The sequence below is a fragment of the Prinia subflava genome, chromosome 8, assembly GCF_021018805.1.
Source record: "Prinia subflava isolate CZ2003 ecotype Zambia chromosome 8, Cam_Psub_1.2, whole genome shotgun sequence".
NCBI lineage: Eukaryota > Metazoa > Chordata > Aves > Passeriformes > Cisticolidae > Prinia > Prinia subflava.
The window spans coordinates 35483670-35508860 of NC_086254.1; the positions used below are offsets into that span (position 1 = coordinate 35483670).

General features: G+C 47.5%; 1 protein-coding gene across 1 annotated transcript; it reads left to right on the top strand.

Moving 5' to 3' along the window:
• The first annotated feature begins 1453 nt into the window (after positions 1-1453).
• FAM83C (family with sequence similarity 83 member C) lies at positions 1454-24440 on the top strand. Its single transcript, XM_063404707.1, has 4 exons — positions 1454-2123; positions 9003-9170; positions 13425-13549; positions 23059-24440. Exons 1-4 carry the CDS (start codon positions 1569-1571, stop codon positions 23984-23986), a joined length of 1776 nt encoding a protein of 591 aa, XP_063260777.1. The 5' UTR covers positions 1454-1568; the 3' UTR covers positions 23987-24440.
• Positions 24441-25191: the final 751 nt, after the last annotated feature.

Here is a 25191-nt window from a genome sequence, read left to right on the forward strand (position 1 = left end):
AGGTCCGGAAAAACACCCACCATGTTACAGCTCTTCCCTCTGTTACTTTCCCAAACTTCCTTACACTGGGTTGGCTGTTCACTTCACATTTAAAGTTATTCTTTAAGCTGTTCTATTGTTTACTTTCACCTGTAACACTTCTGTGCCAGCAGCTTTGTTATAGGTTTGTCCCATCCCTACTTTGCCCTCGCTCACGGCATTACAGCCAACTGGAAGCCTTCTGTCTTCTGATTCAATCAATGCAATGTTCTTGCCATTTGCAGCCCTGCTGAGGCTTCATCCTGACTTCAGGCATCTAGAGACAAGACAGCTAATCCAAACTAATCATCCCACTCAGCTCCAGTCAGTGGTAAGTGATAGTCCCTTGGGGACATGATCCATCCCAGCTGATTTAGAGCCTGGTGTCTGGATGTCCTGGTTCACACTCAGCCATGGCCATCCCTCTCCATTGACCATCGCCCTGTGATTATTGCAGGGCACACATTTAGCTTTTACATGACTTAATTTAATTTAATCTCAGGGGATTTTGTAGATAAAAGGCCAATTTATCACATCAATTCTCCAGCCAGTTCTTCATTCCCTGGTTGCCTGTGTGGAGTTCAGTAGCTCCAGGGTGAGCTGATCTCTGCTCCTCTGCAGTTCTTCACACGTGTTCTCATGGTGTGTTCCTACACAGTGCTTTAATTCACACAGCAATGTCTGACCGTACTGTTCCTCCAAAAATAGCTCCATGATGCTTTTGGGAAGCTGGAGTGAACTAATCCCCAATAAGCAGCATGTGGGCAGTATCATCATTCACACAGCACCAAACTCTGAAGGCTGAATGTCCTTGAAGGATTTCCAGGGAGATGCTAAAAGAGCACATGAAATATTGCTCTTCTTGCCTGCAGTACCTAATGACCAAGATTCCTGCTGTGATTCCTACAAACACCATTACTCTGTGTGTCAAAACATAGAATGTTCTGGCTGCTCTGCCAGGTGCTGGTGTAGCAGATCCGGGCTCCCAAGAAATGCTGAGGAGCATTATCTGTGGCTCAGGGATGAGTAAGTTTCTTTGCTGAGTCTGATTACCCACTTGGGATATTTGTGTTTCATTATAACTGACACTAAGCAGCATGTTTGATTTGGAACAAATTTCAAGCAGGAACAAGTTCTAGCATCTGCATTTCCACTGTGAGCACAGTGAGGGACAAAACAGGTTAGAGCCTGCTGGGCCAAGGGTGGGGACCTCTCTAGGGAAGGGGAGGGGAGGACAGTACATTAATCAGTTACAAGGAAAAGGAAGGAGCAGCTTGAAGAGCTGATACTCTTCCTCTTGCAAAAGGGACACTCTGGGCACCCAGTATCAGGTGTGTGTCTGGGGAAGTCAGGTGAGGGAGCTGGGGAAAGCCGGCTCCTCCCCCGGTGTGGGAGGCTGTACCTGGTGATTAAGGAGTTGAGCTTATGCTGAGTCCTGAAGGAACCTGTTGGGAGGAGCTCAGGAGTGCAGGAGGGGCAGAAAAGACCTGCAGACGGACACAGGACTAATCCAGCAGGAGAGGCACCTCTCGGCATCAGCAGCTCCAGTCATGTTCAACTACCTGGCAGTCGAGGTGAGGCCCCAGCTCCACCGCAGCTATGGGAGCCAGCAAGGGGTGTGTGGGCCACTGAAGAGCCGCCTGGAGCAGCTGAAGAAGCCGTGGTGGAGGGAGCCCAGCCCGCTGGTGCTCCAGCACAGTGAGACAGCCAGGCTGGCCATCGACGCCTTCCTTGAGCAGGGGGAGCGCGGCTACCTGAGCGCCATCGCCGAGGAGAGGGAGCTGCCGTTTCTTTCCACCCTGGAGATGGAATATATCAGCCATCAGAGGAACCAAAGCTTCCCAGACCCCAGTGCAATGAAAGACAGAGAAGCTGACCCTGGTGATACGGACACTGGAGACAGGTTCTCCCTCAACTCTGAACTAACGTCGGGCACCTACTTCCCCCTCATGTCTGATGTGCACCCTCCGGAGCTGGAGCTGGGGTGGCCGGGGACGCCTCTCCTCACGGTGTCTGGCCAGACTCAAGCCACTGTGATTTTCCAAAGAAACAAAACGAACAGCATTAAGGATCTGGTCCGGTCTCTGATCAGCCGGGCGCGGACGGTACGTACAGAGCTGTGTCCCTTGAGGGGAGCCTTGTGCCACAGCGCCCGGGGCTGGTGGCTGCTCCCACACCTGTGACCACACGCCCCACGCTGTCGCTGCTCTCTACATGCCTGGCATGATGGGACTGCTTTTTCTGCAGCAGACCTGTAGCTGTTCCTGCTCCTTTCCTTTCTTGTAATTTCTCTCTGCCTGGGATTTCATGTCATCCAGACAGTGCCCTTGCAGGGGACAGGCTCTGTGTCCGTGGCTGCAGGGATGCAGAGCAGTCCCAGAGCCTGGCACGAGTGTGTGGCAGGGCCTACAGTATCCCTGACTCTGTGTGTCCCAGCCAGCCCTGCTCCCCTCTGCACAGCCTGGGCTCTTCTCCAGCCCTGGACATCAGTTTATGCTGGACAAGAGAATACCACTGGTGAGTTCCTGTCACACATAGAATCTCAGAATGGTTTGTGTTGGAGGGAGCCTTAAAGGCATCTCATTCCATGCCCTGCCATGGGCAGGGACACCTTCCACTAAACCAGGTTGCTCCAAGCCCTGTCCAACCTGATCTTGGACACTTTCAGGGATGGGGCAGCCACAGCTTCTCTGGGCAACCTGGACCAGGAGGTCACCACATATGACCTGAGTAAATTTGTGGGACTGAAAATCCCTGCCTGTGGTTTGAATTAAGTTAGAATCCTGTCTCCTAGGCTTGATGTCTGTGACTCCCCGGGGATGAGTAAGATCAGCCCATTTTGCCCCATTGCACAGTTTGTGGTGTGTTATTACAACCCTTGGATGTAATAAAAACTGGATGACTACAGTGCCTGCCTACCAAGCACAATGCTGGCATTAATTTATTCATTCAAATTATGTTGCTTGTTGTTTCTTTTGCCTTGCCACTGTACGCTGTATGAAAGCAGCAGCTCAGACAACTACCTCAGACACATTTTCAGCTTTTGTCTTTGCCCTCTTTATGGTTCATTTCAGCTGTTTCACATCAATCTTCTTTGGTAGTATTTATGTTGAGATATTGAGGAAACATTTAGAGCAAAGTTCACCTTAAGCGGTCAGCTTCTGGCAGTTTCTCTTATCACTCCAGTAGTTTCTTATTTAACTTCACAGTCACTCCTTACATTCATTGTTGCTCGTGCAAAAGCTGGAGATAAGGAATCACCTGGATCTCTGCAGCTCAAGTGTGATCGTCTATAACCGTCAGCAGAGCTGAGCAAATGAATTTATGTATTCCCAGCAGCTCAGATTGCTGTGCAGCATTAAAACATCCTCAAAGAGCCACACATCAGTGAAGTTTGGGTGCAATACGAGGTGAACAAGGATCTTTTTTCTTTTGCCCAAAAGACCATTTTGCCACGTGAGCTACTGCTCAGTTGTAAACTGCCCTTGCTTAATGCCTGAACTTCCAATTGCATCTTACAGGCAATTACAGGAAGTCTTGGTCCAGGAAATAAGTGACAAAAAGCTTTGTTTGTCCTTGCGGGCAGCTGATTTATGGTAGTTTAAATGATCTGAAAAGTTCTGTGATATTGATCCCATCCTTGTCAGCAGTGGGGATTAAGGCACAGTCATGGCAGAATGCACAGAGTAAATAACTACCAAGAAGTGTCCTCCCGTCACTCAGCACGTGTCCCGGATCTTCAGTGATATTATGATCCTTTAAGCCACAGGAAAAACATCTTGCTGCTTTCTCAGTTCCCAGGAACTTCTCAGTTGCTGCGGGCAAGTTGCCCGGGCAGTGGATGCTTCATTGTACTTTCAGTACATTCTGAGCTTTTTGCTTTCTTTGCTTGGGTTGACAAAGCCCTGACAATCTTCTGCCCTTCATGTTTGAGTTGAGGGTTTCACACAGTGTTTTTTACTGTCGTGTGAAATGTGAGAATGAGTTTTTAAGTGTCTTACTGATTTATTACTGGTGTTCTACTGGCTTCTGGGTTAGCAGCTCTGGCCAGTGCTTCCCATGATTAACTCTATGATTGATGGCAATTCCAGCTCATTCACAACCACAGTTACACATATTTAAGTACTTACTGAGTCATTTTGCTCAACAAACCATCCAAAAGGATGTTACTTGTGTATCTTAATGACAAAAAAGCAACCAGAGGTAAAAACATCCTTTGCTTGAAGTGCCAGGATGAACCACTTTGAGAACCACCTGTTTTTTTGCTCTGCAGCTGCTGTTTCTATGTTGCCAATATTTTTGACACTAGACTTTTAGCTTTTGTTGTAGATCCCTCTTTTAGAGTGTTTGTCCTCCCGTGGGGGATACAGTGCTGATGTGATGTGGGAAAGATGTGGAGATCCCCAACTGCTTTTCCCAGTCCTGTAGACAGGGAGGTGTGTCTTGAAATGCTGTTTGCTTCTTCCCCGGTAGAGTCACACAGCAATGTCAGCTGGCATCTCTTGCAACAGCATATTTGTATTGACAAATTAGCAGAAGGACCATTTGTTTCATGGGTATGTCTTGCTGGTGCAGTTGGTCTTTTGCCTTTGCTGTATTTAACCAGCTCTCTTTGAAGACAATGTTCAGATTGAGCTTTTCCCTTTGCAGACATAAGAAGATGCAGCACAGCCACACCTTTGCCTTCATTTGATAATACTATTACAATTTGGCTCTTGTTGGATGAGCTCCAATTTGGTTTGAATTGTCCATGCTGCTTCTTCCACCCCTCTTGTGCCCCTTGGGCTGTGGCTGTGCACTCGTGTCTGTGCCTGGTGGCAGAAGGGTCCCTGACGGTCCCCAGGGGAGCAAGAGATCAAATGGCACCACTGCAGTAATGACCCAAACCACACTGCTATTGGCAAATACCAGTAAAACCAGCTGTACTGGTTAGAAACCAGACAGATGGCAAACCCCAGTGGGGTTCTAGTAAGTGCTGTAATTCCTAAAGTGATGACTCTAGTAATTGCTGAATTGTGAGTTTCCAGAAGTGGGTTTGGAAATGTCATGGTTTAACCCTACAATGGCAAGGTGTGAATTTTTTTAAAGCCTGTGGGGCAGCTGTGTCTCTATAGCCTCATGACTTGCCAAGGCCAAGCCATGGGCTCAGAGGTGGTGATCAGCATGGTGAGGAGCAGGGATGCCCCGAGCCAGCCCCAGCCTTGCAGCCCCCACCAGAGAAATGGAGGTTCAGGTTTAGGTTTGTAAGGCCCGACTGACTTGAATGCCCAAAGCTTTAAACATGAGGCATGAGCTGTTAGGAACCTGAATTCTGAATGGTACTCGGATACTCAACTCCCAGTGCTTTAGGAGGCTTGAGGGGGAAAAACTTCTAGGGTCTTCTTCCCCCCAAATTTCTCAGCTTTGGCGTTGATCTGATGTTATTGTAAGACCTGCCTGCTTTGATTTCCAATAGGATGTGCTGATCTCAGTGCCCTTATGGATACAGTTACAGTGAGCAGTCCCATGGGCACCTGCATCTCCCCGTGCAGGGAGGGCACAGCCTGGCCCCTGTCCCCGTTCAGCACACACGGTCACCGCCGTCCCTCCTGCCCAGCGCGGGCCGTGCTGCGCACCGGGGGCACTGCGAAGGGAGGTGTGAGCAAAGCGGCAGCCTGCTCCGCCTCCCGACCAAGCACAGGTCCGCTTTGGAAAGCCCCAGTGTGACTGTCAGGGCTCCACCCGGCTGGCACAAGCTGGCCCCGCTGCCCGGGGCTGTCGCTGCCGCCCCAGCCCGGCTGCCCCGGGTGGCTCGGTGCCGTGTCCTGCTGCCTGCTCAGCCCCATCCCTCTCACAGTGAGCACCGAGGCCCTGGCAGTGCTGGTCTGGGGCAAGGACCAGCCTGGATTGTGGCAACCAGCCCTGCCAAAGCCTGCAAGCACCGGCAGAGGAAAGCAAGATGGCTTGGACCTCCTGTGCACCCCGGGCACAGGCAGTGCCCCTGAACATGTGGGATCTGGGGATAAAGGAGCTTCAGTCTTCCTTGACACCATCACACTGACTTCCCAAGCAGAGTTTAGACTGTCCCCAGGACAAACCTGCCTCTAACCTAAGCTTGAGATGAGCTTGAATATCATGAGGCAAAGTCTGGCTGAGAGGGACTTGCCTGAGGCTTTACACAAGGTCTGGGCTGTAGTTTTTTCACGGTGTTTCATCATCAGAGGATGTGTGACCCATCAAAGAAATCTGGCCAAATTGCAGTTGGCCTTTAGCTGGAGGACAGTATGGAGAGACGTGGAAAGTCCTTTTATACTGTGGGTCTCAGTGGTACCTTGTGCTGATAGACCAGCAGCAACATTGATTTGGGAAGCTGAAGATGCTTCTCAGTGCTTGCAGAGCTCCTCCAGGGCTGACTGCTCTCCATGACAGATGGGCACGTTTCAAGAGGGGAGAAGTTTGCCAAACCCTTGTAAATCTTCTGGGAAGACAGCACTGGCAAGGGCTACAAAAGAGGTGCCCTTTGGAGTCAGGTTCTGCAGCCTGTATCTCCTGGGACCAGGATGAGAGGGTGGAGATGTAGTTTTAGCCTGAACAGCAGCAATGATTTTTAGTTCCTGACAGCTGCCTTGTGTCCCATGTGGATGTCTGGGATCACACCATCCTCTGGAAAGGTTCTTCCCCAAACCCTTCTGTGGTGAGCTGGGCCTGGGACCTCCTGCAAGACACTGAGGACCAATGACAGTGTGTTGAGCATCGTCACAGAGATGGGTTTTGAGGGCAAAATAGAGTGACGATATTTTGTCCATCTGCAAAAAGTCTCAATCCCCAAGGGAGCAGGAGTCAGCCTTCCAACATTGCTGTCCTCTCCACTGTGGCCCTGAGTAAAGGTCTTCCCATGGCATGTACAGGCTGAGAGGAGCCAGCTCCCCAAGCAGAAGACTGGGCTGGAGAGCATGGGGCAGCCCAAGGCCCCCACTCTGCCCGTGGCAGCACTGAGGCCATGAGTGCCTGGAAAGAGGCAATTCATTAATGAAAACAGAGCAGAAGAGCTACTGGGCAGTGAGCAATCTGGGCCAGTGTGGCAGTCTGGAGCACAAATCCAAGTTCAGGTAAACTTGGAGCTCCTCTCCTCTTTTCTGAAGCTATTCCAGATCAGCCCCATGTCATGATTGCAATTTCCCCCATTCCTATTTAAAGCTTGAATCACTGCACATGCAAAAGCTGACCTCACTGCCATTCTCTGCATTCTTGGTTTGAAGAGGAGCAGGTGAGCAGCAGTGGCAGAGGAAGGCTCACCCTGCAGGGGTGATTTGGACTCTGGAGGGTTCCATCTGTAGCCATGCACATAACACAGGCAGCGGAGGTGTTGGAAAAGAGGCTCCCTCCTCCTGGGGGGCATGCTGGCAGCAGAACTGACTGTCATGCATTTCAGGAGCCAGTGTGATGCAGGGCATGGACACTGAGAAGCAGAATATGCTATTGGAACTTCACTCCCAAATTTAGTGGGGTTTGAGTCATCTTTATTTGGGCATTCTCTGGTAGGTGCAGAAACACAAATCAGGATTATAAACCCAATTTATGAGCACCAGTTACCTTATTTGCTATGATATGGTAAAGACTGGGACTAAAGTGCTTGGGCAGCAGTTCAACTGTTTTTTCCAGCTTTTTCTCCCCTGCCCTTTTCCATCCCATCATCCATGAGTTCCCATCTTCCGTGAGTTCTCAGTGTTAACTGGTGATGGTTCAAGGTCTGAGTCACCAGGTGCTCTGCACCCTCAGGTGCAGTGACAAATCATCCTGCTCTGCAAGTGCTCTCCTGTCTGTTCCTCCCCTCTCCAAGGTGTCCCCCTGACCCTAACAGTGACAGTGACAGCCAACAGATGATCCCAATAGTCACTTCCTCGTCCAAGTAATGACCCCCTCAGTGTTGTCTGCTGGCAACTTCATTCCATGAAGAACAGAGCAGCAGTGTCTCCAATCCCATCTGAATCTATTTATGGCTGATTTCCCTTGATGCATTGTTCTTATTGCAGGTCATTCTGCACTTTGAATTTTCTAGTCTTGCATGAATTCACTTGTAGCTGCTTGTCATGACTTACCATCTGTTTTCTGTACTTTCATTCCCATTTTTGGAATATTCATGTAGTCATGACAGTCTGCTGCCTCCCACTCCATCTCCACAATGGGATGGATTGCCATGGCCTTTTTCAGCCTCATTCTTTAAAGAACTGGCAGTTCTCTTTTGAACTCTTTTCCTATTTAAAACCCCTTCCTTGGAGACCTTATTTTCGCTTTATTGAGATACATATATTTTTATTTTTTAATAATCTTAGCATTATTCCTTCTTCCTCCTGTCAGGTTTCATACCCATCACTTGCATTCCTGGCTGCATGAGCAGGAGTTCTGCCAGCTGGGAAAGGGAAGGCATCCTTTCCACATACATTTTCTCTGATTTTGTCTAGGCACCCCTAGGATCTAATCTTGGAATGAGGATTTGCACGTACTTTATCACAATACCTTCTCCCTCACCTGGCAGTGTGTCCATCCTGAAAAAAGATTTGTACTTTTTTGTATTAATCTGCCAGTCATGTAGAGTTACTCTTGCTGATTGAACAATGATTTTGCTCAGTCTCAACTCTTGTTTATATGCTTTATTCTTGGCATATTTTCTTAAGGTAAGATGTACTTGTTGCACCACTGAAATTCAGAGTTTGTGCACGTGTTATCCTTTCAGCTATTCCTTTCTGTGAATAGCAGAAGAGGGAGGTACCCAGGTGGGGATTGTCTTAATAGCTATTAAAATTTGATTTTAGCTGCCACAGTGGGGTAAGGGCTGTTAAACACAAAGCTCCAGAATCATCTCCATTCATGTGGCCACAGGGTCTCGCTAACTCAGGAGGTTTGAATAGTTTAAAGCACATAGTTTAAAGCACAGTTCACTTGGGCATGAGATTTCAACAATCTCTTGTGTTTCTTTCCCCCCACACCTCTTTTCTCCTGGCCAGGTGATAGCAATTGTGATGGATCTGTTTACAGACATGGAAATTCTGTGTGACCTGCTGGAGGCCTCAAGCAGACGGCATGTACCCGTTTACCTGATCCTGGATGAAGAGTACTTGAAGCATTTTGTGGAAATGTGCAATAAAATGGCTCTTACTCAGGACAGCTTCCCAGTAAGTTTTCAGTCAAACACTGAATATGATAAACAGGTCTTAGAATTGACAAAAACAGTGTATCCTGTGTTCTGGTCCCTAGGACTTGTCCCTTCTCCCCAGAATCTATCCCTTCTCTCTCTGTCCCTGGCTAAGAAACCAAGGTTGTTTGCACTAGGAAACTGAGATCTGTCTGGATGCACAGAGGAAGGCATGCAGGAGCCTCCTATATATATAATGATGTTTTGTGGCCCTCATTTCAGTTTTCCATGCAGGGAGTGTGAAACTGGGGCCAATGAGATGCAGTGAGTTGCTGAGATGCAGAGGGAGGCTAGGAAATTTCGTTTATGTGAACCTGGATCATCTGGACACAGGGGTGAGGACATAGCCCTTGCTCTAGGACATAGAATTGCAAGACTTAAATTGCTCATAGATCCCTGAGCTCAGAGATTTAACTTCTGCCAAGATCTGCTGCAGGGCAATAGCTGGGAGGGCAAGGAGAGCAGTGAGTCCCCTCAGATGTCCTGCTGCAAACCCCATCACTTCCTTCTGCTGAACCCCCAGGTTAAAAATCTCATGTTATGATCTGCTTTCAGGCTTTGCAATTCAATTGTGGGTCTGTGAGGGATTTGTGAAAAACCCAATTCCTGCTCAGTGGGTGCCCATCACCAGCATGTGGTGCCCAGAGCAGATAAACAGTAAAAACGAATGTGACAGTGCCATAAGCTCTCTTAGGAACTTGCAGCCTCAGAGATGCACCCCAGTATCCTGTTGATCCCCGCTTCTGGCTACCACCTATCAATGGAAGTTGGTTTTTTGTTGTCATTTATTATTTTTGTAAGGCCAGCAGTGCTGGCTGTGCTCCTTTCCTGGGTGTGCAGGATTCCCTGGAGCAGTGATTCCACTCCAGCCACCAGTTTCATGGGTTTTCCCTTCATTTTTGTGGGAACACTTGAAAATTTTCCAGTTAGCTCAAAAGTATTCCTAGCTAAAAAACAATCTAGGGACAATGCAAAAATAATGTTTTACAGGATATTTCAAATAGATGCAGTTGTCTTAATTTTCCCTTATTTTTAACCTGTCTACACAAAGGTTCATTTAGAGAGGCTTCTTCAGAGAAGCACTCAGTGTCTGGTCTAGTTGACAAGGTTGGACTTGATGACCTTGAATGTCTTTTCCAATCTAAATGATTCTTTGATTCTTCCACCATGCTGGTGAAGCTCTGTCCTGTCTTGCTTCTTAACAAGCCAGACCCATTTTATCCTGACTCTTGAGATGGGAGCTCTTGGTGAAAACTTCCCCCTGCTGGAGCATGTTTGTTTCCATAAATACCTTTCACACTGAAGTGATCTGATGTACTCAGATGAATTCCATCTTTCCAAAATATATTTTATTGCTGCTCATCCAAGAGGTGGCCATTTTTAAAATTCAAATTAGAATGAGTTTACATCTGTGGAGATGTCTATGTCTCTGTTATGTCTGATGTTATGTCATGTGCTTGAATGGGTAATTAACACTTGCCTCCCCATTCCATGACTCACTAGCAGCTCTCCATCTGAAGTGTCTCTGACACTGATGCACCTAAGCAGTCAATTACCTACAGGCTGAATACACATCTGAGTGGAATGAGGGTACATATTTTATTCCTGCCTCTAAGTTGTGACAGGATGTGGTGGTAAATCTCCATTTAGAAGAACTGGTGACAATTTGGGGTTGAATGGTGAATTTGGGGTAATTGCCCCTCCAGCATCTTACTTCTGGAAACAACATGTGAGTCTGCTGGTGGCAAATTCCAGTGCTGAGCATCAGAAAATCCCGTGTGGAGCATTGGCAGCAGTGACAGCAGAAGCCTTAGGTTGGAGTTTTCAAACATCCGTCTGCTGAACCTGAAACTACTGTCTGAATGGAGCAAGAGCAGTACCTGGGTGTCTTTCCTGCCAGACTGTGGGATTCTCATCTTGTTGGAATGATTCAGGGTCTGAACTGACAAGAAGAAGAAGAGGATGATAGCAATGAACCAGATATCAGAAACTCACCCAGCCTTGGAAATGATAAAGGGAGTGAAGAAATACTGTGGTAACAAATTTATGGAATACCCCTTACCTGAAGTTGTTTTAATTTCCCCAGGAAGGAGGAGGGGAAGAAGCTCCTCCCAGTGAGAACCAGTATTACTAAAACTTCAGCACTGGAAGAAAAAATCCCTGTGTTGGCTGGCCACAGGACAAGGTGAACACCTCCCCAAGTATCCAGCGTTATCTTGTTCTGAATCAGCACCTTGTGGTGTCATTTCAGAGGATCACAGCTTAATGCAAGTGACCTTAGGATGTCATCAAGCTCAGCCTCCCACTCCAAACAGTGTCACCTGTGAGGTCACCTTACCTGCTCTCATCTAGCAGATCTCCAAGCATGGAGACCACACAGTCTCTCTGGGTAACTTGTTCCAATGCACAACTGTCAGAGAAAAGGTTTCTCCCTTCTCATAGGTGGTAGATGAGGATATGTTCTGAGGATATAAAAAGCCAACAAGTGTGAGCCACAGTGCCAAAATTCTGAACCTTCAGCTCTGTTCTTGCTTGAAGTTTCCATGAACTCAACAGAAGACTGGACCAGTACTTGGAGAAGAGATCATGGTGGGCTTCCCATGAGACAAACCACAAGAAGCTCAGGAAATCCCTGAGCAGAAATCAGGCTCCGCAGAGGTATTAGGGTCAGCATTGTAAATGTTTGCCCTCTTCCTGCTCTCCCCAGCTGCCATTGCCCACTACAGGAGAGAGCCTGGATGGGCTCTGGTCAGGAGCGGATTTGCTGCTGCTGTGCAGCCCTGGAGGGCAGTGGTGCTGCTGGGTGGGCTGGGAGACCTCACTGCAAGGTGAGAGCCCAGCCTTTCCCACCCAGCGCGTGTTCCCAAGGGAAGGCCAGCTCTTGCCCGCGGGGACGCTGACAGCAGAGGGAAGCCACCCACGGGGCAGTGGCTGCCGCGGGGTTCCTGCCTCGCTCCTCACCCCCAGAGCAGACTGAGCCCCGCAGGAGGCAGGCACAGGGGGCACAGGGGGCACAGGGGCAGCTCCCGGAAGCTGGAAGGGGCCGGGACTGCGCCCTGCGGGGAACAACTGCTGGCAAATCCCAGCTGCTGGTGCTTGTCCCTTGCCTGTGCCTGGCCAGAAATCTGCTGGTGGCAGAGGGGCACCGCCACATTCCCTGAGCACCCACCTCTGCCAGCAGCAAATCGGCCCTGACGCCGACCCGGCTGCTGTAGGGCTTTGTCTGTCGCTGGGCTGATGCTCGGCAGGAATGAGCTGCCCACAGAGAGGCCTGCCCCGTCAAATGCAGGTGGTGACAGGTGGTGACAGCTCCTGCCCTACCAGAGGTGCTACAGCTGTCAGGGGAGCTGGCTGGAGGGCAGGAAGGAATGACCCAGCAGCCCCGCGCAGGTGTAGCCTCAGGGATGTTTATTTACTTGCCAGATGTTTTGTTTGGCACTGTATCACATAGAGCAGGTCAGTAACAGTTTCCAGTTCGGCTCTTCTCACCTGAGAAGTTCGGCCTTCCTCACCTGAGGTGCAAATAACTTCTATTACAGGCAAATGCCTCCCATTATGAAAGAGGCTCTCAATGGATACCAAGAGCCATATTCCCCAGTTTATTCTGGGCAGTTGGTTTTACGGGCCAAGGTTGGATCAGAGAAGTGTTTGCAGTGGAGCATCAGGTCTGCTCCAGTTGAGTATAGCAGCTGAAAATATTCATATCATTTAAAAATGCATTGATAAAATGAGTTCCTTAAAATGTAGGTATTCGTCTCTGGGAGGTTTTTTTTTCATTGAGTGGTATTTTAAGCTTGTCATTGTATAAAATCAGAGCAGCATACTATTGATTAGAAATTAGCTAGTTGTTATGCATCAAAATTTAGTTCAATGCAGAGCCATCAGCTAGTGTGGGGTGTTGAATATTATTAATAATCTGGAAGAAATTGGATAGTTTTACATATGTCAGAAATGATCTGTAGGCTCATAGGATTCTCCCAAGCTTGTTTTTTTTTAACGAGAATTTGCACTTGAGTGCAACATGTTAATTTTTGCTGGTGTTTTATCCTGTAGAAGCATGCAGTGTGACAAAAGTATTGTGTATGTAGGAGCCAAGAAATACCTAATGCCTTGCTGAGTTCTACCTCTCGGAGCAGAGCTTGAGCTTGAGGGAGTCCAGCAGTGATGCACAAGGGAAGATCTCAGTTTAGTTCAGTACATGGCCCCTTACCAACTCTCCCTGCTTTGGTTTCAGAACATGCGCATAAGGTGCCTGAGTGGAGACACGTACTACAGCAAAGCAGGCAAGAAATTTTCAGGCCAGGTTCTGGAGAAGTTTGTCCTGGTTGATTGTGATCAAGTTCTTGCTGGTACATACAGGTAAGAAAATACAGCAACTACTGTGGCAGAGACTGGTGACACTGAGGAAATATTCCTTAGCAAAATAATGAATAATGTAACTCCGGTGCTGCATGTTGGTTCAACAGCTATCCTGCATTCATCTCAGTCAGTGCTTTCACAGTTTTCCAAGCCTCCATTTTATCCATCCTCCCTACCTTTTTCTTACCTGAAGACCTCATATTTTTCATAAGTCTCTCCTCATACAGTGGCTGATGCATCCCTCAGCCTTTTTAATTCTGTTTTTCTGCACCCTCTGTGACCTCACTACCTCTTTCTTGAGGTGCTGAGACCAGAACTGCATGTGGCCCCCCTGATACACTGCACCGAGGTGTTCAAGAGGAGTAAAAGGTGCCCAGACTCTGGTTTGTGATTGTGGCCCTTGCTGGCAGGAGCCAACACTCACTGCACGTTTTAGCTGCCATTGCACTCTGAGCTGATGTCAGACAACCACTGATGATGATTCTGAGCTCCTTCCTGAGCTGTTCCAGGTTCAACATCATATAGACAATTTTCCCCTGTGGATACACCACATTTTCCTTTACTGAAGTTCATCTGCCACATATTTGTCCATTTGCTCAGTTCTGTGAGGTCCTTCTGGATTTGCTCACCTTCAGTGAGGTATCCAACCACCTGAAGGACCTGACGATCACCTGCAAACCTGGGGCTTTCACTGCACCCCTCCATGCCTGAGGGCATCCATGTGCTCATTGGCTTCCTCACCAAACTGCAGCAGGTTGGTGAGCTGGGCTTGCCTTTGCCTTTGCTCTGCTGTTCTTTTCCAAGAGGTTGTGCTTCTCAGTGCCAGCAGGAATCTTGCTCTTCACAGCACGCTCTGCATGCCTCAGGGCAGAGAACAGCTCCAGGGGTGTGTGGGCCTCAAGACTGCATTCCGAGCCCTCTCTGTAGGTGGGATCATGGGGGGAACCTCTCAGCCCTGGGCCTTTCTGGTGGTGCTGATACACAGGCGTGAAACACATCTCAGTGTTACACTCCAGTGTATCAGCATGGTGTCACCAGCACCAGTGACGGATGCAGGAAGTTCCCAGCTTTGGCCTTGCCATCACCCTTTTGACATCAGATAAGCCCACTGATTCCTTGACTGCCAGTACAGCATTTGTGAAGAACCTACAGCCCCAGTTATACTGGGGATTTTTGGTCTGCTCCCTTTCAACTCTTTTTGACTGATTGCTGCATTTTTACATAGTTACCTTTCATGAAATTGAACCTCCACATGCTGCATTTATTTAGTTTGCTCTCAGCTAAAGAGTTAAAATTGTGTTGCAATCATTCTTACAAATGGGTTCTTCCACTTCTGTCTCTGGAACCAAGTCTTATGCACCATTCCAGACCACATCCTGAATTGCATCTTTTCTTGTGGGTTGAACAATTTAGACTAGTTAATTCTGGCATGTAATCATTTATTGCTTCCAAAAAGTTTTTCTCTGTGGTTCATCCCAGTGAAGCATTAACCTGTATGAGTATGAATGGATGAAATCTCCCACTGCTGCTGCCCATCCTAATTTTGCAGCCTCTGTGATCTCAGTTAACACTGTTCTCCACAGTTCTGATCAGAGGGTCAGGACTACTGTTCCTGTGCTATATTTTTATTACTAGGCTCTATTTAGTTACTTTTCCACCTGCAGATCTTTCCCACAGTATTTTCACACTGTTGAGCATTACATTATCCTTCACAAACAGTGCAGTTCATCAGGACAGCCTGGTCTGTGAATTCGTTGTCCTGGCAATACTTTTATTCTCCTTCCACCAGATCTCCTTGAACACTGCTGTTCCTCTCCTTTTCTCTCAGTTTCCATCTTTCTGTGAGCACATGCTGGACCCTCAGGCTACCAGTGTCCTCATCAGTGCGGTAGCTTCAAGCTGCACCTTCTCCTCTGATGTTGACTTCATCATCTCCAAGAGTGGAGGTCTCACCTCATCAAACTCTGGCAAAATGAATGAAAAATGGAAGTGCCTGGTTGAAACTGGTTGTGTTGAATCTCTAAACAACATGGAGAGCAGTGTCTGGTGGCCTTTTGACCATCCTAAGACACTTAAAAACAATGGAGTGAATCAGTGCCTGGAAACACAGGATGCTAGAATCACAGAATTGGTTAGGTGGAAAAGCCCTCTAAGAGCCTTGAGTCCAACTGTTCCCTCAGCACTGCTGAGCCCACAACTAACCCATGTCACATCTAGTAATCTTTTAAATCCCTCTATCCATCTCCATTGGCTGCAGAGGCAGGGATTACATAACTGGATCACTCATTTTTGAATGGCTAAAGCTGAGCATATGTCAGCTGGATTGAACTGCACAGCTGGAGGAACATCTGATTTCCCTGTGGCCCAGAGTCAGGGTATTGCTTAAAATGCAGGTGCAGCTCTCTGGGTCAGCTCCTCCTGTGCCATTCAGGGCAGGGACTGGGGGCTGGCATGTGCTCCGCTTCTACCGATCTCTGCAGAGCTGAAACTTCTGGAATTCTGGAAGATAGTATTTCAGTTGAATAGGGTCTTACATCTGATTCTGTGCTGTGTCAGTAAGCACAGGATGTTCTGGACTAACAGAAACAGTCTCTTCTTGAGGAATTTGTTCAACATTTGTCAGAAACACTTTCACAGCAGAAAATCAGGATGTCTGCTCCTGGGTATAGTGCAATCTGTATAGGAGATATTTAGATTACTGTGTCTGCAGATGGGAAAGCCAAATGCAAAGGATAATAACAGTTACTGAGTAAAGCCAAAGATCCTTGGTGGAACCAGAGGTGTGTCAGGGATGATACAAGAACAAGGGCAAGAGTGTGCTTACTCAGCAGAAGGTGAGCAATATTTTCCAGTTCAGCAATGCTGTGTGCAAGGATCAGAGGTTTCAGAACTCCGGGGTTTTACGTTGTACGTGCTTCTCTATGTTCAGTTTGCTATGGGAAACTCTTTCCTACCATGTCTGGCCTCCATTATACCCTCTGGCAATGGGTTATGCAGTTTAATTTATGTTTTGTGTGAAGAAGTGATATGTGGTGTGTACAGTAGACCTATTGCTAGATAATTACCTTTGATGTCCCCAAATTCCCACAACCTGGACACAGGAAATCAGTGTTTCCTATTTGCTTTCTTGACTGCATCCATGGTTTTGTCCTCCTCTATTATAATCCCTCATGTGAACCATCTCTTCTCCAGGTGGAGGATCCTTGGCTTTTCAGTAATTTCTTGTATCCAGAGTTTGAATTAATTGACATTTAATCATCCATCATTTTGTCATATATTCCCCCCTTACCACAAGATCCTCTTGCAGCTTCTCTTTACCCAGTTTTCTTTTGATCCATGATAATTTTGTCATGTGGCCTGACCTGGACAGTTTCTACAGTTTTTTAGTACTTTCCTCAACATGTTGAACAGCACTGATCCCAGCACAAAACTTGTGTGTTTCCAGTAGGTAAATTAAATCTACTGCCAGTGTTTGTATCTTTAATCAACTGCTACTTCTTGAGAAGATATTCCTTTGTATGTACTCCATGATCACTTAATTTTTATAACAAAAATGGTCTTTGCTGAATGACCATGTCAAAATCTCTTTGAAGCTCACATCTGTGTGCTTTCTGCCTCCCTCAAAGATCTGCAAGAGGCTTTTGAGGCATGGCTTCCTTCCACAAAAACATGCTGAGTCTTCAGCATTATGATTATAGTTATTTATGCATCTATTCATTTTACTATTTGCTTCTACCAGTTTGTTCAGTATGGAAATAAGTCTGGCTGGTTTGCAGTTTTGCAAAGCTCTTTAAAAGGTTCACATTTTAAACTTTCCATTCCTCTGCTACTATGTTCAATATTAAATGATAGGTTGTTCCCTGGTTCATAATTGGAAAATTGCTGACTTCCAGTTTTTGAAGGCTTTTTGCTTTAATATTTTCATTTCACGCATCTTTTAACTATAGTGAGATTTTTTTGATGATTTAAAATGTCTTTATTTTGGGAGGTACGTTTTCTCTGAAACTCTAACATAGTATCTTTAAACAATCTTCTTGCTGCCTCAAGAATTTAAACATTTTGATTACTCTTTTAAATTTCTTTTTAATAGCATTCCTCATTTTCTCTTTGAAAGTTGCATTACTGTTGTGGATTATTTTGGTCCTGAAAGAATATTTGATATGGCTAGGTCATGGTTATTTTTTGCTGAGTGGCCTTCCCAAAGAAACTCTCTGAACTGGTAACGTTATTTCTCCTTTTGTTGGCTTTCTGGTTAGTTTTTCCAATAAGTCGTCATTTATAGTGTCTAAAATGCAGTTTTGGCAACTATCCTTACAGTGGCCCCCATTCAACCTGGCAGAATCTCCCTTTATCCCTCTACTTTCTGCCTTCTTAGTCTCTCAGAATCCCCTCAATGTGGTTTATTTACCATCAGCACTCTGCTCAGAAAGTTCCCAGTACAGCCACCGTGCACTTTTCTAAACACAGCTTTATTTGTTCAGATATTCTCCATTGATTCTAAATCCTTACCCAAGTGTCACCAATTTCCATCCTGTCTTTTTATCAGAATACAGTTTTCTTGCATTTATTTTTAAAGTGAAGTACCTGATACCTAACTGTGACCTTCTACACAGCCCAGCTTTGGTCTGCAGCAATCCACTGCACCCTGCTAGCCACTGAGTTACTCCAGTCTGGCAGCTCTACAACGAGGAGATGAGTAATGAAGAAAAGGACACAAATATGCAGAAATAGTTTAACTGTCCCTCTGTTTCCACAGGTTTTATTCATTCATACAGTAAGAACAACATGGAGCTGTGTCAGGGGAGTTTAGGCTGGATATCAGGGAAAGGTTCTTCCCCAGAGGTGCTGGCACTGCCCAGGCTCCCCAGGGAATGGGCACGGCCCCGAGGCTGCCAGAGCTCCAGGAGCCTTTGGACAGCGCTGCCAGGGATGAACAGGGTGGGGTTGTTGGGGTGTCTGTGCAGGGCCAGGGGCTGGGCTGGGTGAGCACTGTGGGTCCCTTCCCTCTCAGGATGTTCTGTGATTCTATGATTCTTTAATTTATTCTGATATATTGCTGCCTATTGGTACAGATCAAGCATATTTTTAGTGCATTTTCTAAATACAGAAACCAAGCTCACTGCTCTTATCTTAAATAAATGTAGGCGAATTAGTTTAGATCCTTCAACTCTTACGTGTTTAAATGTTTAAATCCTATTGCTCTCAGATTAAATGTTTACATTCTATTTCTTCTAAATGAAGGAAAAAACTAGATTGAGGTATCTAGGCAAAGCAATAACCTAAAATCTTAAATGTAATTATATATCTAGCTATTTAGGTTTATTCTAGGCACCAGAAGAAATACGGTGTTTATCTGAGCGCTTAAGATATTTACTGTTTCAGCAGGTGAGAGGAACCCAAGGGCCAACAGGGACTGGAGCTAAACAGGGTCTTGAACAGGAAAGATGGACTAGAACCAGAGAAAAGAGCTGGTATTGTCAGTCTGAAAGGGAGTCATGTGGCTGTTCAAGTTGCCTTGGAGAAGATTAAATTTCTCTGCTGAAAATGACAGATGGTCCTGGTATCGTTGTGTGTCCTGCCATGGGCACTGGGAGGAAGGAGCCCAATGTTTGCTATAGGGAGAAACTCAAGATCCAGGGCTGAAGCTGACACAGCAGCTGAAACTGAAAAATGAGAGGCAAAAGTTTACAAGAGTGCAAAAGCTTCCACACGTGGCTTCAGGAGAAATAAAATTGTAGTACAGAGGTGTTTGGCAATGGACAGATAAAGCTACATGTATTTGAAGCTGGAAGAAGCCGGGAATTTCTTCCAAAGAAAGGTGCTCATGGATACTCACAGGTATCCATGGCCCAAGCAAGAGGAAAGAGCTTTGCAAAGGGATTTCCAGATCTAGCTTGATGAGTAGTCACCTGAGGAAAGAAATTCTAATTAAGCAGGAAGTGAGTGTGTAAGGAGTGGGAAGCACAGTGCATCAGCAAGGGAACCCCAGGTGACACACGCGGCAATGCAGTGACATTGCCAGGAGGTGAGTTATGTACAGCCTTGCTGGGCACACCGGAGCAGGGAGGAGCAAGTCCTCAGGTGTGTAAATAAAAAGTGAATCCAGGAGAAAGAGACAAGGTCTGCTGCTGGAAGGATGAATAAGAAATAAGAGATAACAGACATGAGTGCCCAAATTAGTTGAACACATTGCACTGGTTTGGATCAAATGAAGATGAAAATAAAGGAATGGAAATGATTTCAAGTGTTTTGGGAGCAAGCTGAAAGAGCTTGCTGCAATAAAGGAAGGTTGATGTTATCAAAGAAAATGTCACTTGAAATGAAAGGTCTAGTAATGACTGTTATGTGGTACATGCATTTAGCCACGAGCAAAAACAGAACGCAGAAGTTTGTGCTGGCATATGGAAAGAAAAGAATGGCTTTGTGACACCCCAAGTGACAGAAGAGCAAAAAAAAATTAGTTTGAGAAACTATTGAAAGAAGCAAAAAACTTTCTGCTGCAAATTGGTATCTCATCTGTTGGAAAGAGCTGAAGCAGAGAGGCTGAGTGTGGAGATCCGGAGTCACCTGTACAAACAGCTGAGGAAAGGCAAAGGCCACCGTGACCACAAAGCAGAGCACGGCTGTACAGAGGGGCACGCAGGGAACTAATCCGGGTGTCGAAAATGCTGCTGAGACAGAGACTTGTGGAATAGCGCAGGTGCTCTTCCCTGCTCTTCCTGCTCGGCCCACGCCAGAGCCCGGGGCAGGGGTGCTGCGAGGAGCGGCCGGTGCCCCACACAGGTGAGGCTGCACCTCCATCTCCCGGCCAAGGGCTGAGCTGCACCGCTCCCGCAGAGTCTGAAGGCAGGGCAGGGAGGGGATCCTACCCTACAGCCATCCTCTCCCGGAGTCCTTTGTGTCCCAGGGTGATCCAGAGCTGCTGTGAGCAGCAGTTTGTTATAAGGAAAAAATTATGCCAGGAAAATCCTACCGCTCTTAGAAGCTCCTATGATCTTCTAGCATCCAGGGTGGCCTGCAGCAGGAGGAGCTCCAAGCCCGTGTGGGTGTTGTGTCCTGCTAGGAAGAACCTCTTCCTGTCTGGATTGTAACCTGCGAACTTCATCCAGGGCCTCATTTTTACACCAGAAATCATTTCCTAGCTATGCCATTCAGGAAAGAGAAGACCTTTATCAGTTTGTAGCAATGGGAATAGCCATGGCTGGCAAGACCATATTGTCCCATCCTGGAAACCTGTGCTGTGGCAAGGAAGGCTGTGCCACCAGGGGACTTGGGTGATTCCTTCCAGATCCTGTCATGACACAGAGTGAGCAGGACCCCACTGGACTGGTATGGGGAAACTGGGACACAGGAATGCCTTGACTGGGGCAAGAAGCGTCAGTGGCAGGGACAGTCGTAAGGCTGGGGGAGTGCTCTCCCCTCACAGGGGGAAGGTGAGAGGAGATGGCTGGGTGCATTGGGACAGGGGACAATACTGTGACAGTGTGGCCAGGACCACCGGCACTCCTGGGAGCCAGGAAGTGCCCTGGGACAGACGCCTTTGACAGTGTTGATCCATCAAATCTCCTCTGTCTGGACTCCTGGATTTCTTCAAAGAACTCTCAGGGCTTTTTGAGAGATAACATTCCTTTGCTAAAGCTGCCTCTCCTATTATCTCGTATTTCCTATATGGCCATTAATTGTACTCTTTAGAAGAGTCTCTACTAATTTGTGTAACTACACAACTTGTATCTATCTAATTTGTGAGACTTAATGGTCTGGAACATTAAAAACATTGTATCACATTAGCACCCTGCCACTCTCCTGATAGCCAGAGCCTTTCAAGTGGGAGATAGCACAGCCTGGTTAAGGAGCTGAGCTATTTCATCCTGGCATTCCCTTGGTGCTCTTGGGCTGATGATCCCTGCTCCTGCCCAGTCGCTGATGTATCTGCTCTGTTGGTGTTTTCTAATCTCTTCTACAGAGATCTCAACAGGAGACTGATCCTTCCTTGTGTTCTGTATAAAGGGGGCTCAGGGCAGCCCAAGCTCCTGGACAAAAAAGGGATGCAGAAGAATTATCTGAACACTCCCATTGCACAGGAACCATGTGCTTCAAAAAGAGCTGAATATTTCTTCTTTCCCCTTTTGCAATGTGTGACCCAACCTTTTTCAAAGATGGTCTCTCTGGGCTTAGGAGCTTCTCCTCTGTCATTTAGCCATGACAGGTAGTTTCTGGTTTAATTTTTCCACCTTCATATCTCTGTGAAGGGATGCATTTGAGCCTCCAGGATGGTATTTCTGAGTACTCTTCGTGTCATTCACAAAGGTCTTTTCATTCTTTTACTACTTTTGCATTCCTACCTAATTTACCTGGGGTTTTTTTATTTTTTTTTTTCATATTTCTCTTTGGGCTGTGATTGCTGAGTGTAAACATACCAAACACGAGTCTATAACAACTGCAGAGTGCTCAGGGACAAGCCAGGAGTGGGGTTTCTTACTAGAAGTTCCCAAATACCTGTTCTGTGAGCTAAACATTGATGAGGTCCCGTGTCACACAGTGCCATTATCTTGTCCTGAAATGACATTTACTTGAGGGTGTAATCTCCCATGACAACTGCTCTCCTGGAACTCCTGTCATTTTATCCTGCTCTTCAGAATCAGTGTCTTGCTTTAGTAGCCAATAATGCAGCCCTCAGCTGGTACTGCCACCTCTGAAAATTCTGGTTTATTTGACACATTTAGTCTGCTGGTCTGTTTTGACTACAGCAAGAATAAAAAATCAGCTGATGACTGGGATGACCAGGAGCCTGGGGATCCCACTCTGGAGAGGAACTTCCCTGTTTAATCAGGAAAAGGAAGATTAGGAGAATGTGGGTACAATCTGTAGCTATACTGGGGAAGAGCTAATTAGGTTGCAGGTTGGGCACAAACAAGAGGTAGGGTTAAACAGATAAGGAAAATGTGCAGTGGCAATTAATAGAAGCTTTTTCCCAGCTAGGGCAAAACCAGTTTTGGTTTGAATAGGACAAGCTCCCAGAAAAGATCCCAAAACACTTAACTTTGAGGGCAGGGACTGGATTTATTGAGCCAAGAATTAACTTCTACTGCATTTAGGAATCCTCAGCAATAGTTATAGCAAACATGATCAGCCTTCCTGTCCCGAGGTATTCCTGTGGTCTCTGGAGGCCTTGCACTCATCAAGGCCGTTCCTCATTTCCTGCCTGCCCAAGCAGCTCCTACAAGCCCATCACTTGTTGCAGATGTCAGGACATGAGAACACAGCTCCTGCAAAGGCGAGGGAAGAGCAGGAGACCCCAAGCTGAAATCAAACAACCACTTTAGGGTTGTTCTTTTGTAATTATTGATGAGCACATTCATCTCCATGAGCAATCTCATAGCTGCCTACTTAGAGAAAGTTTTAACACCACAAATCAGGTAGCAATCCGTCACTGGAATGTTAAAATCCACGCTCGGCATTTTGGCACTCTGTGAACTAAAGCTACATGTGTTTTGTTTCTTTTCCTGCAGTTTCACCTGGCTTTGCAGCCAAGTCCACACTGGCCTGGTGACCCACTTCCGCGGGCAAATCGTTGCAGAGTTTGACAAGGAATTCCGGTACTTGTATGCAGAGTCCAGAGCAGTGACCAGCTTCTGTGTGCCAGATCCCGGGACATGTCTCTCTTCTTGGAATACCTCAAAAGTTGACAACTGTCTTCTAAAACCCACTCAGGGGAATGATACTGATACCCTGAGCCCCTCCAGCAGCCTTTCCAATGTGAGCATCAGAAGCATAAAAGTGTCTCCCTTTATGAAAAACTCCAGCTGCAGTGCCCACCAGGAAAGGCAAGACTCCAGCTCTGATTCTGGCAATAAGGGGAAGGAAGACACATTCCTGAAGCCTGCTTGCCCTAAACAGCAAGAAGAACCACCAGACTCAGCAAACAGTCCTCCAAATAAACCCACCTCAGCCTTGTATCCCAAATCAAACCTCATAACAGCAAGGACATTCCTGCAGCCGGAGCCTTCCTCCAATAAGCCTGAGAAGCAGGGAGACACTAGGGCCAACAGCAGCCACTGCTCCCCACCGAGAGTGGGGCAGCCGCTGCAGTCCCTATCAGAGGGTACCAGCAGCAATGGGACCAGCCTGAAGCAGAGAGCACCTGTGGCCACCTCTGGGGAGCTGCCAGCTGAAAATGAGAATGTGTATTATGGGGTGGAAAAGAGACAGAGCCCTGGACATGGCCATTTTGACCTTTTCTCCCCTTACACCCACCTCAAACGGGATAAAAAGTCCGTAGTGCCCTGCTATGACAAGTTTCCAGAGGATGTGCTGCTGGAAAAGAACAGCGCGTATGGGGCAGAGAAGAGAATGACTCTGGGGCACAGCAAGCTGGACCTGATCACCAAGTACAACAAGCTAAAATCCAAACACATACACAGTCGGTTCGAACTCTGACCTGGGCCTCAAGCTGGCCTCTGCTCTGATTTTTCAGGGGTTGCTTTTCCCTGCCAATCATCACGCCTGGGGCTTGGAATCAAAACATTAGTCTTGTTCCTGTTAAAAGGTGTCTAATCTGTGTAGATGACTGATTCAGATGAGACTAGCAACTGCAGCTCAAATTTTCAATTACATGATTGTGGCAAGAGGGAGAAAAGCACATAAATATAATCCTTTTGTATTTAAACATTCTTTTTACCCACTTGGGAAAGAACCATTTCCCCTCTAACTTACTGCAAAGCCATTGCTACGGTTGGAAACTGGCCACTGAGGTCTTCAGGGTGAGCCCTGATTCTCTCTATGCTGAGCAGTTCCTCTCCCTGTATCTATATGGTGAAAATGAAATGGCCAAAGGCAGGGGTATGTGAAAAATAAAGGAGTTGTTCTGCTGGAAAAAGCTGTGTTGGGTCCTGGTGGGGGGGTAAGCACTGAGCCTGGTCAGGGCCCCACCATGCTGAGCTGTGCCAGGCCAGGAGGGGACAAAGACATGTCTGGGCACACATTTGGCATCTCCACACGGCTGACATTGGCACATCAGTGGTGTCAGCACACGGATGGGGGCTGCTCCAGAGGCACACCTGAACACTGGTGGCAGCTGACACAGGTGGCCCCTATACGTGAGTGAGGCTCTCAGGTGGCAGCAGGGTCATGGGTGGCCTGTCACCTCACGGATGACACGTCTGCTGTCCTACACCACAGTGTCAGCAGGGAGGTGGTGCCCAGCATGGCTCCTGTTGGGACAGACAGTATCAGCACCGGGGAAAACCAGGGCATGGGCTGGGGCTGTACACAGATGGGGGTGGCCCACAGGGGACAGGGACAGCCACGGCACACCTGGCACCGGCACAAGGAGAGGGACAGCAAGGGCACACCTGGTACAGGCACAGGGACAGTGATGGACACCCGGGACAAGGACAGCGATGCCGCACCTGGACCCGCGGCGGCCTCTCCAGGCTGTGGGGACACAAGGGCCGGCTCAGCCCCAGCTGCGATCCGGGCACACGGGGACGGGTTGTGTCCCACAGGGCCGTGGCGGGGCCCGGGCTGGCAAGCGGTGCCTGGGGCGGTGCTGCCGCCACGGGCCAGTCCCTCTAGTGCCGGGGTCGGTCGTGCTCGGTTCCTCAGCGGGTCCCGGGCCGGTCCCCGTCCCGCTCCCCGTCCCG